Raw genomic sequence first — 14,127 nt, 5'->3', positions numbered from 1 at the left:
CCCCATCCTCAGGAACTATGTTCTAAGATCTTTACTGGTATCTGAAACTATGGTATGGATACTATTATACCGTATATATAACTAACTTTCCCCCATATATAAATATTGATAATCTGTTTAACTGAACAGTAAGAGATTAGCAGAAGTAAGACAGCTTTAACAATATTATAATAACTTTTACATGGCCTACCTCTCTCTCAACATACTTCATCATATTGTACTCCTGTGATGATGATTTGAGGTGGCTCACTGCCTACAAGATGAGATTCGATGAGGTGAGGTGGGGTGAATGAAGACTATTGGGCATTTTAATATAGCATTGGAATGCCACATAAAGGTTACCTGAACACAGTACAATGCTACGCAGTTAATGAGATAGCTAACATGGTGTTAAGTAGTTACTAAACAGAATAAAGGGATTCTTTGGATGAGAAGGTGACATTTATCATGCTGTTTAGAATAGTACAGAATAGTTTTTTTGTGTTTTTTTTTGTTGAATTTGTGTGCTTTATATGCATTTGTGTATATAATGTGTGTACTTATTGGCTTATGAATGGGAGCTACAGAAGGACTTAATATGTTTTACTTTATTCACTTGAAACAGTCTCTTACCGTACCTGTAACACGGTCATTTCAGCTGTGCTGGCTATTGAGTTGCTGGGGCCAGTCTGTCTCCACCTTCTAATGCTTGGACTACAGGCATACATGGCCATGCCCAGGATATATATATATGTGTGTGTGTGTGTGTGTGTGTGTGTGTGTGTGTGTGTGTGTGTGTGTGGTGCTTACATGTGTGTCAGGAGTAACATCTGGGATTTTAATTTCAAGTCCTCATGCTGGCACAACCAACACTCTTACTCACTGACCAATCACTCCAGCCCCCATTTAATACTTTTAGACTGCAGGTAACAGTGGGTAAAAGCTTGGGAAGAAAAGCTCCTGATAGGGAAGAATTACTATATATTGAATATTATTTGGTAATTTTTTTACTTAAGAGTTTCCACATCTGTGCCATAGGGAATATTGGCTTATATTCTTGTTACTTACCGTGTTTTATTTTTGAAAAGAGGTGATGTTATGACTTTTCTGCCAGACATTAGAAAATTTCTCCATTTAAATCTGACAGGAAAACACTTAAATTACAAATTTAATTTAATGATGAAATTTAATTTCATCATTAATTATATAGTATTGTTAACTTCTGTTGTTTAAGACATAGTAATTTAGTTTTCAGCGCAACCAGGTAATCTAAATCAACAGATTTATATATTTTCAGTTATTCTTTTTCTTGTGATGTTACAGACTGTGTTACTACCATTTTGATTTCCAGTATAAGAAGTTTGTGACCTCCTTTGTTTTTCTTTCTGTGTTTTTTTCTGTTTTGTCACTTAATGCTGATTTTGCTTTCAGATAGATCAAGAACTGAATTTCATTGTTCCTTTTTTTTCAGATTTATCAACTTTTACTCTTTTTAAAATTGTTTTTTATTTTATGTATAAGTGTTTTGCCTGCGTGTCTGTGTTCCACATGTGCACAACACTAGCAGATGCCAGAAGAGGGCATTGGATTCCCCTGGGACCGGAGTTACAGATAGTTGTGAACCCCTGTATGGGTGCCGGGAATCAATATATATATATATATATATATATATATATATATATATATATATATATATATATATATATATTTTTTTTTTTTTTTTTTGCAAGAACAACAAGTGTTCTTAACCACTGAACCATCAGTTTCTTATCTTTGTTACTTCCTCCTTGTTTGTCTGGTCCCCAACCCCCAGCAGTTTTTTGAGCAGTTCTTGCTCAAAAATAAATGAATGAATGAATGAATGAATGAATGAATGACATTTTTGTCTTTAAATCTGAAGGAGTCATTTGAGGTATATAATTGGATCATTTTTGAAGTTCATCTTGCCAATTTCTGACTTGTTTGGAAAGTTAAATAGTGAGAAACTGAATTTAGCAGTCACATGAGATTGTAGGGGACATTTCATACTCAAACCATAGCATTTTGCTTCTGGCTCTCCATAAACTTATGGTCAAATACATACAGCTCAACTTTGAAAGTTCCAAAGTCTACAGTTTAAGCTTTGTTTAAAAATCCAGCCTTTTCTGAGACTCAAGGCAATCTCTTAAATGTGAGTCCCTATAAATTAAAAAGAAATCAGGTTTCAGTCTACAGTGACAGAGAATAAACACTCCTATTCCAAAGGAAGGAATGGAGACCTAACATGGAAAGACCAAGCCCAGTAGCCCATGTCTGGCATCTGAACCCTTACCTTACGTGGGTCCCACTGGTCTTTAGGTGACCTCACTCTACACCTCTATTCCTTGCAGCTTCTCTCTGTAGACATCTTGTATCGCTGACATTTTCAGCACACTGGGGTCATCACTGAAATTTAGGCTTTACCTTAATTTTACACAGTGACCACACAGATTCTCCTTTCAGTGAATCTGCCCTTGCCACACATTGCTTGACCTCTTCTGAAACATTGGTGTAAGTCTTCATGACCCTTGAACCCTTGTATTTTTCGTGCCTGCAAAATTGGACTCTGAGTCCTGCTGTGGCTGTAGTGGCCACATGTCTTCACAGCTTAACTCAGGCAGTATACTTCTCCAGGCAGCCAGTTTTTGAGCAGAGAACTCTTACAGAGGTATTCTCGTTTTTCAGACATTCTGCTGTCAACTGAAAGTTTTTCAAACAAATGTTTAGTTTTATAATGCTGAGTCTTTTATAGGTGTGATGTTGCCATTAAGACACCATGAATGTGTAGTTGTTTTCAGAAACCAGAAGAGGGTTGCATTCCTGGAGCTAGAGTTACAGGTGGCCATGAGCTACCCAATATGCAAGCTAGGAACCAAATTTTCATCTTCTTAAGGATCAGCAAACACTCTTAACCCATGAGCCAACTCTTAAGCCTGACAAAAACTATTTTTAATGTGTCAGTACAGCATGCAGTTTCTTCTTTACTGCCCTTACCTCAACATTTGCAGCAGCTTTGTCATGTCTAACTTCTAACACCCTTTCCTTATCAAACTGCACATTTTACATATTCTTCTGTTTTCTGCTTAGAGTTCTTGCTATAAACCAGGCTAAAGGCAATGAGCACCGCCCATGCAGTAACCGGAATGCTAGGATATCTTTAAGTTTCCTTCTCCAAACAAAATTAGTTCATTACTTTTGAATTCAGCCTCATTAAAATTCTCAGATAAAAATGTAGCCAGACCCCCCCCCCCCCAGAATGTAACATGATTAGCCTTTGGCCTATTTCCTATAGAATCTTTGTTCCCCTTTGGAACTTCATGAACACAGTGTTTACTGCCTCTATTTCTGCTGGCATCGTAATTTCTAATTTACCTGTCTCCTAACAGAATGTGCTCTTGCTCCCTAGCACCTGTTTGTAAATTCTGTTACATTCCCCCTGCAAACCAATTCCAACAGCCTGTCTGCACTTTATGGGTTGTTACAGTAACAATGAGCACATACCTGAAGGAAGTAAATTAAGGTGGCAGAATTTATTTTGATTCATGGATGGAGGGGTATAGTCGGTCGTGGTAGGGAAGGTATGGTAGCAGAAGCATGTGGCAGCTGCTCATACAGAACCAGGCTGTAATCGAGAGCAAATTGCATGGTACTTTGAAATATGAATCGTTAGAGATAACTTCATTGGTTGCAAGCCTCGTCTGACTGCCTTAAACAACTTACTTACTGGAAGAATGAGGTAGCTTGTGGATGAGGGTGTGGGCATTTTGATTCTATGACCATTTTCTTCCTAGGGAATTTAATGGCACCTCCTTGCTTAGAACTCAAGAGTTAGTACAGGTGATCGTTTCTGTGGTATTTGCTAAGAGACAAGATAGGAGAGTTTGAGGCAGTTTAGATTTCCTACGCAAAATACATAGAAGAGAGGACACAGCTCACGCACAAACCCCCACCAACCATCACCACCACTACCAACAATAACAACAAAACATACACACACAAAATCTTGGGTGCAATTTGGATAGAATAGTAGTTCATTGATAGCCAATCTACCCCTCCGTTTATACAAATCAACCAACAAATGTTTGATAAAACAATGTCAGCCCCCACCTACTCCAAGACAGGATCTCCCTGTTTAGCCCTGGCTGTCCTGGAACTCACTTTGTAGACCAGGCTGGCCTTGAACTCACAGGGATCCACCTGCCTCTGCCTCCTGAGTGCTGGGATTAAAGGTGTGCGCCACCACTGCCTGGCACAATGTCATCTTTTTAGTTCATTATTTAAAAAAGAATTGACCAGGTAGATGCTGTGGGACAGGCTTATGATTTTGAACTTGGAAGGGAGCTGAAATAGGAGGAGTTTGAATTTAAGGCCAGCCTGGGTTATGTAGTGAGATCTTGTCTCAAAAACAAACAGATTAAATAAATAATACCTACATCAGTTTTTAATTTTTAAGATTAAATTTGGGAGCCAAAGAGACAACTTAATAGTTAGGGGCATTGGCTGATTTTGCAGAAGATACAGGTTCAATTCCTGACATCCACTTGGTGGCTCGCATTCTTCTCTAGTCCTAGGAGATTCAGTGCCCTCTTCTGGCCTCTGTGAGCACTGTATACATGTGATACAGAGTCATATATTCAGGTAAACATACATATAAAATAAGCCTCAAAAACTATTAAGAAGATTAAGTTGATTCTTAAAAGAAACAATTTGCATATTAGCAGTACTAATACTTTGATACTAATGTGATCTTTTTTTTAATTTGTAGACAATGCGAAGACACAGAAATGAAGTGACAGTTGAACTCCGGAAGGTAAGGGGAGTGTGCATCTAAAGAAAATGCGTTAAGATGTTCTGGTTGGGGATGTGATGCCTCATTCCTGTGATCACAACACTGAGGAAGTAAAGGATGGATATCCGCGAATCAATCCCACACCAGTTATGTTTTAAGGGGTTATTTATTTTGGGGGGTAAAACTTACATACACCATAAACCGTCAGGAAGGGAGCCTAGTCGCTGGAGCAGGAGCCGGGAGCAGGAGCCGGGACCAAGCGCCGGAACCAAGAGACCTGATCCGGGATCTGTGTATCTTTTTAAAAGAGAAATATACCACGCCCCAGTGGGCTGGTATTTCAGCGGCTATTGGCTGATGGAGCGGAAGGCGCTCCCCGCCGCACCATGGTCTCGTGCTTCAGCGACTATTGGCTGAGGCAGCGGAAGATACTCCCACAGCAGGTGGAAGATTGGTTCCTGTTATGTGAACCCTTGTTTCCGTTTTATCTCCTTACTCTTCTCTGTTAAGTCTGTATGCAGATGTTGTACAGATGATTCTCAGACATCTATATTTCTGGTTTCTCTCATGTGGACAGTTACATAGGAATTGAATTTTTAGTTGAAGTCATTAGCTGACAAATGACAAAACTTTAACCGTGATGCTGTAATATGTCCGAGTATAAGTGTTCAAGGAATAATATTTTATAAGTTGCGAATCAACTTAAAACTTGTTACTGGTATTTCCCACTTTGATACATTATATTAAACTTAAGATCTGTTGTTGATGGTTGATCAGTTAGGTAAGCTAAAGTGAGACAAATTAAGGTCTTAGTTTAAGAAATCACTACAGGCCTCATTTGCCTGATCAGATTGTGTTTATATCAGTTAGTTGTTTCTTTTCTTAAAATGTTCTTTTAAAAATACTCTATATTGTAGATCAGTGAGGTGGCTCAGCAGGTAAGGGCGCTTGCACTAAGTTTGATAACTTGAGTTTGATCCCCAGAACCTATCTATATGTGGAAGGAGAGAACTAGTTCTCTCTCAGCCTGTCCTTTGACCTCCACTTGAGCACAATGACATGTACACATACCCTCTACACAGAGTATTACAAATTGAACTGAGTATGGTAGCCTACACCTATAATCTCAGTGCTTTTAAGGTTGAGAGAGAATTGCCATAAGTTCAAGGTTAGCCTGAGTTTATGAAACACCTATCTCAGAAAACCTCAAAACAGAATAGAACAACTATCTTAGTGTTCTATTGCTGGAAAGAGACACCATAACCATGACAATTTTTATATAGTAAAGCATTTAATGGGGCTTGCTTATAGTTTTAGATGTTTAGTCCACTGTCAGCGTGGCAAGAAGCATAGACACATAGGCAGACATGGTGCTGAAGAAGACGAACATTCTACATCCTGATAAGCAGGAATCAGGAAGAAGAGGGAGCCACTGGGTTTGACTTGGGCTTCTGAAACCTCAAAACCCATTCCCCCACTGGCACACTTTCTCTACTAAGGCCACATCTACTCTAACAAGGCTGCACCTCCTAATCCTTTCAAATAGTTCCACTCCTTAAACATTCAAATATATGAGCCTATGAGGGACATTTTTATTTAAACCACTGCAACAGCCTTGCCTTGAACTTTCTCTATATTTGCAAGGTATACAGAAAAAATTGTAAGATTATATTGGTTAGTTGGGCAAAGCATTTTGTAAAATCTAATGCCCATTTGTGGTTAAATGACTAAACACATTCAGAATGAGAGGAATTATCACATTTGATGAAGAGCAACCACAAACTTCCTACTTAGTGGTGAGAAACAGAAATCTTTCCCTAAGATTTGTAGGCAAATTATCTATTCTTTCCCTAAGATTTGTAGCCAAGGATCCATTCTCACTGCTGTTAATTATTATACTGTTAGAAGTTCTAATCGATGCAAAGAAGAGAAGGAAGGAAAGAAGAAAATCAAGGAAAAGATATCTTTGTCCATGTCAAGACAGTCTGTATGGGAAAATCCTAAAATACTTTTAAGGCTTCTGGGGCTGAGAAAATAAATGCATTTGTAGTAGTGTGCTTACTACTGTAAGAAGTCTCATTTCTATCCCAGCTCTACATAAACCAGTCGTGATGCCTACCAGTAATCCTAGCACTTTAGGGTGAGGATGTTGTAGCCATCTTCAGCTACATAGCAAATTTAAGGGTCCGCCTGTGAATATATGAGACCCTATCTGTAACTGGTCTTTGTACTACCAGCTCATGAATAACTTAAATATGGGAGATGGCAAGATGGCTTAGTGGTTAAGGCATTTGTTGGCAAGTCTGATGACCTAAGTTTGATTTTCAGGATGCAGATGGTGGAAGGAGAGAAACTACTCCTGTGCATTGTCCTCTGATCTCCATGCCTGTATTGGCAGACAGACAGACACACACTAATACATAATAAAAACATGTAGAAGTTCTATATACTGAAAACTGTGGCATGCTAATGAAAGGAAGGAAGAGTTATGTAAATAGAGTTAAGTATACTATATTCAGACTGGAAACCTCAACACAGTAAAGATTCCATCCCATATTGATCTATTGGTTTAATACATTATCTAGCAAGAATTTTTATAGACACTGGAAAGCTTATTTTAAAATGTACTCTAGGATAGCTAATACAGTCTTGGCAAAAAAAAAAAAAAGGAAAAGGAAACAAGGAATTGGTTTTCTCATTGTGGAAGCTTATAGTATATAGTGAATAGTAGCCAATGCTTTACTACTATCAGGACAGTTCCACAGATCCATGGAACAGAGGTAAAACTATGAAATAGACCCAAATACCTGGTAGATTTCTTACTTGCTTATGTATGTATTTAATGGTTCTGTGAATTGAACCTAGGTAGTACATGTTAAGCCTCTGCCACCAACCTATAGCCTTAGTCCCCCGCTGATTTTTGGTAACAGTACAAACCATTTCAATGGAAGATGGATACCCTTCTCATCAAGGGGCACCAAACAACTGAACACTTATATAACACCTCAGGTTGTTGGAGTGGTAGCTCAGTGGTTAAGAGCACCAGCTGCTCTTCTAGATGATCTTGAGTCTCAGCACCCACATGGTACATCACAGCCATCTGTAACTCCAGCCCCAGAACATTAGATGCCCTCTTCTGGCCTCTGGGAATCAGGCACATGCATGGTACACAAACAGAATAAGCAAACAAAACATTTATATAAATAATATTTTGAAAAACAACAAAAATATACCTCAACCCAGACATCATACTATATGTAAAAATCCAGACTCCGATAATGCATTTAAACACAATGCATTAAATGTATAAAATTTGTAGGAAAAAAAATACAGGAAATGTTCAGAATCTAGGGCCAGACATAGACTGATGAGTGTGTTACAAAATCATAATCTTAAAAAAAAAAAAAAGCCACACCTCCCCAACCTAATAGATCTCGCCCATTTCCCACATCCGGTACTGTAGGCCACCCCACTTGTGCTTGAAGCACCTTGTAGGCTTCCACTCAGACATGCCCTACCTGCTACCATCCTCAGGTCCCTTCTGCACCAAATCCAACCTTTTTACCCTGCTAGAACTTCCCTTCCTTTTCTAGGGTCTAGCCAGGTGAGTTTCCCTGACCTCCACATATAGTACCTTGGTCTAGTCTAGCCTCACCTACTGTGCCATGCTGATCTCTAGGCTTCTTCCAGGAGTCTTCCTAACTGTTCCCCAGCCCATAGGTCCTTTCCATATCACATCCAACCATTCCATATCACAGCCAACCTTTCTACCCACACTCTAGGCATGGGCCAGGAAGCACATCCTGTACACCAGCCCAGTCCTTTGTCCTATGCTCCCCTTTGCCTCATTCTCTGGGGACTCTGTAGAACTTAGCAGCAGAGTCAACCTTACCCCCTCACACTGTCCCTTTCTGTCAGCCATCAAGATGCAGAAGCTCTTTCTACCTGGGAACATGATGGTTATGCTGGCCTGTTGTGGGATATTTGTATACTGTGTGAATATATATTGTTGTGGTTGGTTTAATAAAGAGCTGAGTGAACAATAGCTAGGTAGGAAGAGATATAGGCAAGACTTACTGGGAGAAAAAGAACTCTGGGAAGAAAAAAGACAGAGTTGCCAGCCAGACAAGGAGAGGAAACAGGAGGTAAAGATGGAAGAGAGGTTAATGCCACATGGCAAAATGTAGATTAATATAAATGGGTTAATTTAAGTTATACAAGCTAGTTAAAACAAGCTTAAGCTAAGACCAAAATTTCATACTAAGTCTCTGTGTGGTTGTTTGTGAGCTGGCCACTGATGAGAAAGTTTGCTGTACTGGCTTGTAGATCAGGTAGGTGATGTGCACTGTTCTTCTTGTTCATTGAAAATAATTTTTAGTCTCACCCCCCAACTCTTAGTAGATGGCTTGCAAGAATGATTCCTTCCTCTCTGACCCTACTCCTATGGTACTCTACCAAACCTCATGGTAGACCCAGCTTTCCTCCTCCCTGTGGACCCTTTCAGTCCTACTCCCTCCTATCACATCTTTATTCCTTCATTTCAGATCCTCATACCTAGAAGCAAGTTCTACCCAGCCTTCCCCTCCTCCCAGTCGCAATGCCTGACAGGGACTTCTATATTCCTTACCAGGCAAGCCATAGCTACCACACTGTCCTAAGATCTAGAAAAGAAACCAATAATGGAATACCCACCCAACAAAGACAAGAACAGTTATAAACACCTGGAATCATAGTCATCCAGAATTTAGATGCCTAGACTTCGGTGCAGAAATTCAGACATTAGTGGCCAAGACAATATGTGTCCATTAGAACCCAGTAACTCTATTACAGTAGGCCCCGAGAAATGCAATACAACTGAAGCACAAAATAAGCACATCAAAATAATTTAGGAACATATTCAAGAATATTAAAGAGGATATGAAAAATTATTCAATGAACTCTGAAAGCACAAACAATGGAATGAAATAGTGAAAGCAATTCAAGACTTGAAAGTAGAAATAGAAACAATAAAGAAAACAGAGGTTAAACTGGAAATGAAAAATTTAGCAAGTCAAGCAGAAACTTCAGAGGTAAGTTCCACCAACAGAATATGAAACATGGAAGAGAATCTCAGGCACTGAAGATGAATGAAATGCCTACCTCAGTTCAAGAAAGTGTTAATTCTAAAAGCATCCAGGAAATTTGGTACATCATAAACAGACCAAACCTACAAATAGTAGAAATGGAGGAAGGAAAAGAAACCTAGATCAAAGATGCATACAATATTTTCAACAAAACTGTATAGAAAGCTTCACTAACACAAAGGAGGTCCTTGTCAAAGTATATGAAGAGTATAGAACACCAAATAGGCTGGACCAGAAAATAATTTTTTGCCTAACATGCAATAATCAAATTAAATGTATAAAACAAATAAAAGCCAGAAGGTCCCAGAAGGATGTTTTACAAACTCTTAAGAGATCACAGATGCCAGCCCAGAGTACTATACACAGCAGAGCTTTCAATTAAAATAAATGAAGACAAAAAACCATTCTATGATACAAACAGTTTTAAGCATTATCTATCTACAAATCCAACTCTGCAAAAGCACTAAAATGAAAATAAACTAAAGAGGCTTAACCATGCCAAAGGGAACACAAGGGATAAATAATCCCATTCGTGCAAAACAAAAAGGAGAAAAAGCACATAACACCACAACAAAATAACAAACACTGCTCATTCATAGTGACCAGCATCAATGATCTCAACTCCTCAATAAAAAGATACAAACTAAGTGATTGGATTCAGGAAACACTTTATTTATCATTAGGCATAGGCAATACCTCAGGATAGAAAAGTAATTCCAAGCCAGTAGATCTAAGAGGCAAGCCGGTCATTTTTAATATCTGACAAAATAAACTTCAAACCAAAACTAATTGCAACTAGATACTCATCAGAGGAAATCCTGCAATCCTCACCAAACTTGAAGGGACCTAAGTTCGTAAATGAAACATTACAACAGCTAAAATCACACATTGGCCCTCACACAGTGGCCAAAAGACAGCTCATCTACAAAAAAAATCAAACAGAAATGTTGGAGCAAAATGATACTATAAATGGTCCTACCAGGTGTTTGTAGAACATTTCACCCAAAATTCAAAATACTATACCACCTTTGCAGCAGCACATAGAACTTTCTCCAAAATTGACCACATACTTGGACACAAAGTAAGTCTCAACAAGTCAGAGAAAATTGAAATAACGCCCTGCATCCTCTCTGACAACCAAGGATTAAAGCTGGATATCAGCAATAGAAAGTTTAAAACTCATGGAAACAAGGACAAGTCGTATCTGAATAAAAACTGGTTCAAGCAAAAATTCAGAAAGAAACTTAAGAATTGAGTGAAAATAAAAACATAACATTCCTAAACCAAAATTTGTAGATGGCAAGAAATAATCAAACTCAGAGCTGAAATCAATAAAATAGAAACAAAAACCATTTTAAAACAATCAGTGAAATGAAGAATTGACTTTGAGAAAATTAAAAATATTAAATAAACCCTTAGCCAAATAAACTAAAAGATAGAGGTAGTATAAATTAATAAAATTAGAAAACAAAAGGGGACAAACAAAAATGAAGGAAATACTGAGTTGTGATGACATACTTAAAATAACTTTACTTCATCAAGTTAGAAAATCTCAAAGAAATGGATAAAATTTTTGATACATACTACTACCAAAGTTAAATCAAGATCAGATTAGCAACTTAAACAGATCTACAAACTCCAGTGAAATAGGAGCAGTAATTAAAAGTCTCCCAACCAAAGCCAACCCAGGGCCAGATGGATTCAGTGCAGAAAGACAAAAACCATCTGATTGTATCATTAGATGCAGAGGAGTTTGACAAAACCCAATATCCTGTCATGATAAAATTCCTGGAGACTAGGGATATAAAGGACATATGTCAACATAATAAGGCCATTTATAGCAAGCCCACTGCCAGCACCAACCTAAATGGAGAAAAAAAAATCAAAGTCTTTCTGCTAAAATCAGGAAAAAGTCAAGGTCATCCACTTTCTCCATATCTATTCATATTAGAAGACAACTGAAAGATTTAGGAGATTCAAATAGGAAAGGAAGAAGTCCAAATATCTTTGTATTCAGATGATGTGATCATATACATAAATGATTCTGAAAACTCTTGACACTAAGATTCCACAGCTGATAAACACTTTCAGCAAATGCAAAGAAAAACGAACATCTTTAACAGTAGTTTTCCAATAAATAAGTGAGAGATGGACTGAGAAATAAATCAGAAACACAGTATCTTTAACAATAGCCTCAAAAGTTTTTTGTGTGTGTGGGGTAACTAACCAAACAAATGGTAGATTTGTGTAATAAAAACTTTAAGACATTAAAGAAGTGGGAAGACTGGAATGGGAAAATCAAATGTGGGGAAGGAGTGAGGAAGAAGGAAGGAGATGGAAGAGGGACAACTACACTAAGGACCATTTGAGGTGCTGTATGAAAAACTACTACAGTAGAAGCTTTTAAACACATGTTTATGAATGAACTCTAAATGATGTCACCACGTAGCAGGGGAGACAAAGCCCCAACGAGACATTTCTTGCAACCAAATGAAACCTTTGCTGGAAATGGTTGCATCTAATTGAGTTTTTGGCCAAAGGGAACCTATGGTAATCCTTAAACAACCAATGTGATTTCTATGCTGTTGATTTCTCTCCACAAACTGATGATGAGGCCCTATTGCTGAAGGCAGCAACTACATAACTCATTGTACAGAGAAATTGAGCTGTTGCCTATCTAGAACCTTCACCCCTATGGACTAGAGTTCATGGTACTGGAAGTAACTCTGTGTATTACCAGAGGAGAAAGATACACAGCCCAGCTGCAAATGTTCAGTCTACAGCAATGACCTGCCTGTAGGATGTGCTGGTGCAGTGGTGTGGCGCAGAAGTTGTGGGAGTAACAACCACTGTCCCAATGGATCGAAGTCCTGTTTCATGAGATGGAGACCATGCTGACACTGCCCAAGAACCTGAGACTAGATAGGTTCTAGACCCAGGGGGGTACCAGATACCACTGTCTGCTAAAGAAATGTAGCAATAAAATGACTGCTAACGACATTCTACTATCCCCAAGCTTCCTCTTGCAGTTGATGGAGACAAATTTAGAGATCTACAACTGAACAGTGTGTATAAAGTGAGAGACTTTGAACATGTTGTCCTAAATGGGATGTCTTTGTCAAATACTTCCCTTCAGGTCTCATGAAACTTGGTGGAAGAATAGGCAGAAAGATTTTAAGAATCAGTGGGAATGGGAAATACCAAGGAAACAAGGCCTTCTAGACACAGCAGGATTGACACACATATGAACTCGAGACCATGGCAGCATGTACAGGGCCTGCATAGGTTTAAGTCAGACGGGGTTCTCAGTACTGAGAGTGGAAGTGGACAGAAATTCCCATTCCTAACCCAGAAAGCCATCTCTAATTGTTAACTGCTTGCAAAGAAAAAATTGGTTTTCTCCAATAGAGTTCCTCTGGGTATACAAATCAAACTTAAGGGCAGGCCTTGCTTATCTGTTAGCAACAGATAGCCAACACAAAACAAACACAATGGTATTTTGGGTAGTATTTAACTTAATGCTTTGCCTAGTGCCCCCCAGATCTCTTGCTTATGTTCTGTCATTTCCTATTTTGTGTTTTAATGGAATGTGTGTGTGAATGGGAACGTCCCTGCAGCTGTGTTTGTGTGCTATTTCTTTGGTTTTATTTTGTTTTGTTGTATTCTGATTTGTTTTTTTTTAAAGTTTTTTTTTAGATGCCTGTTTTCTTTCCTTCCTTCCTTTCTTCTCTGTGTGTATGTATGTGTGTGTGTTTGAGACAGGGTCTCTATAATTCTTTGGGTGTCCTGGAACTCACTGTGCAGACCAGGCTGCCCTGGAACTCAAGAGATCTACTTGCCTCAATATCCAGAGTACTAGATACTACCTCTTGGTTATTGATATCCTAAAAGAATCACATGATTCCTTGGAGAAGTGTTCCAAGGAATTTAAGGGTTGGCAAGGTAGTGCAGATTTTACACCTAGCCTGTTACGAACCATGAGGAAGGAACACTTACGGGTTCCAAAGATTTGAATAATTAACCAAATAAGCTGATCTCTGATCGATCAGAGCTGCAGGACAAGTATTCAGGAGCCTTGTTCTCCTGACAGCACCACGCAGGAGCAGAAACGGGGCTTATAAGCACAAAAGTTACAAGCATTAACAAATGCTAAGGTACAGTTACAGTTTTCACCATCAGTCAGAGCTTAGGAACTTTGTTTATGTGAACTGATTGATA

General features: G+C 38.6%; 1 protein-coding gene across 2 annotated transcripts in view; it reads left to right on the top strand.

Moving 5' to 3' along the window:
* Kpna3 (karyopherin subunit alpha 3) overlaps positions 1-14,127 on the top strand; it is a 72,408-nt gene that overhangs the window by 28,974 nt on the left and 29,307 nt on the right. For both annotated transcript variants that reach the window (XM_087912172.1, XM_087912171.1), the window contains exon 2: positions 4,763-4,807. In XM_087912172.1, coding sequence (XP_087768298.1) covers positions 4,763-4,807 — 45 coding nt within the window. The remainder of the gene's footprint in view (positions 1-4,762; positions 4,808-14,127) is intronic.

The sequence above is a fragment of the Myodes glareolus genome, chromosome 12 (assembly GCF_982192425.1).
Source record: "Myodes glareolus chromosome 12, mMyoGla1.1, whole genome shotgun sequence".
In the NCBI taxonomy this organism is placed as follows: Eukaryota; Metazoa; Chordata; class Mammalia; order Rodentia; family Cricetidae; genus Myodes; species Myodes glareolus.
This window is presented reverse-complemented; position numbering and strand designations above follow the sequence as displayed.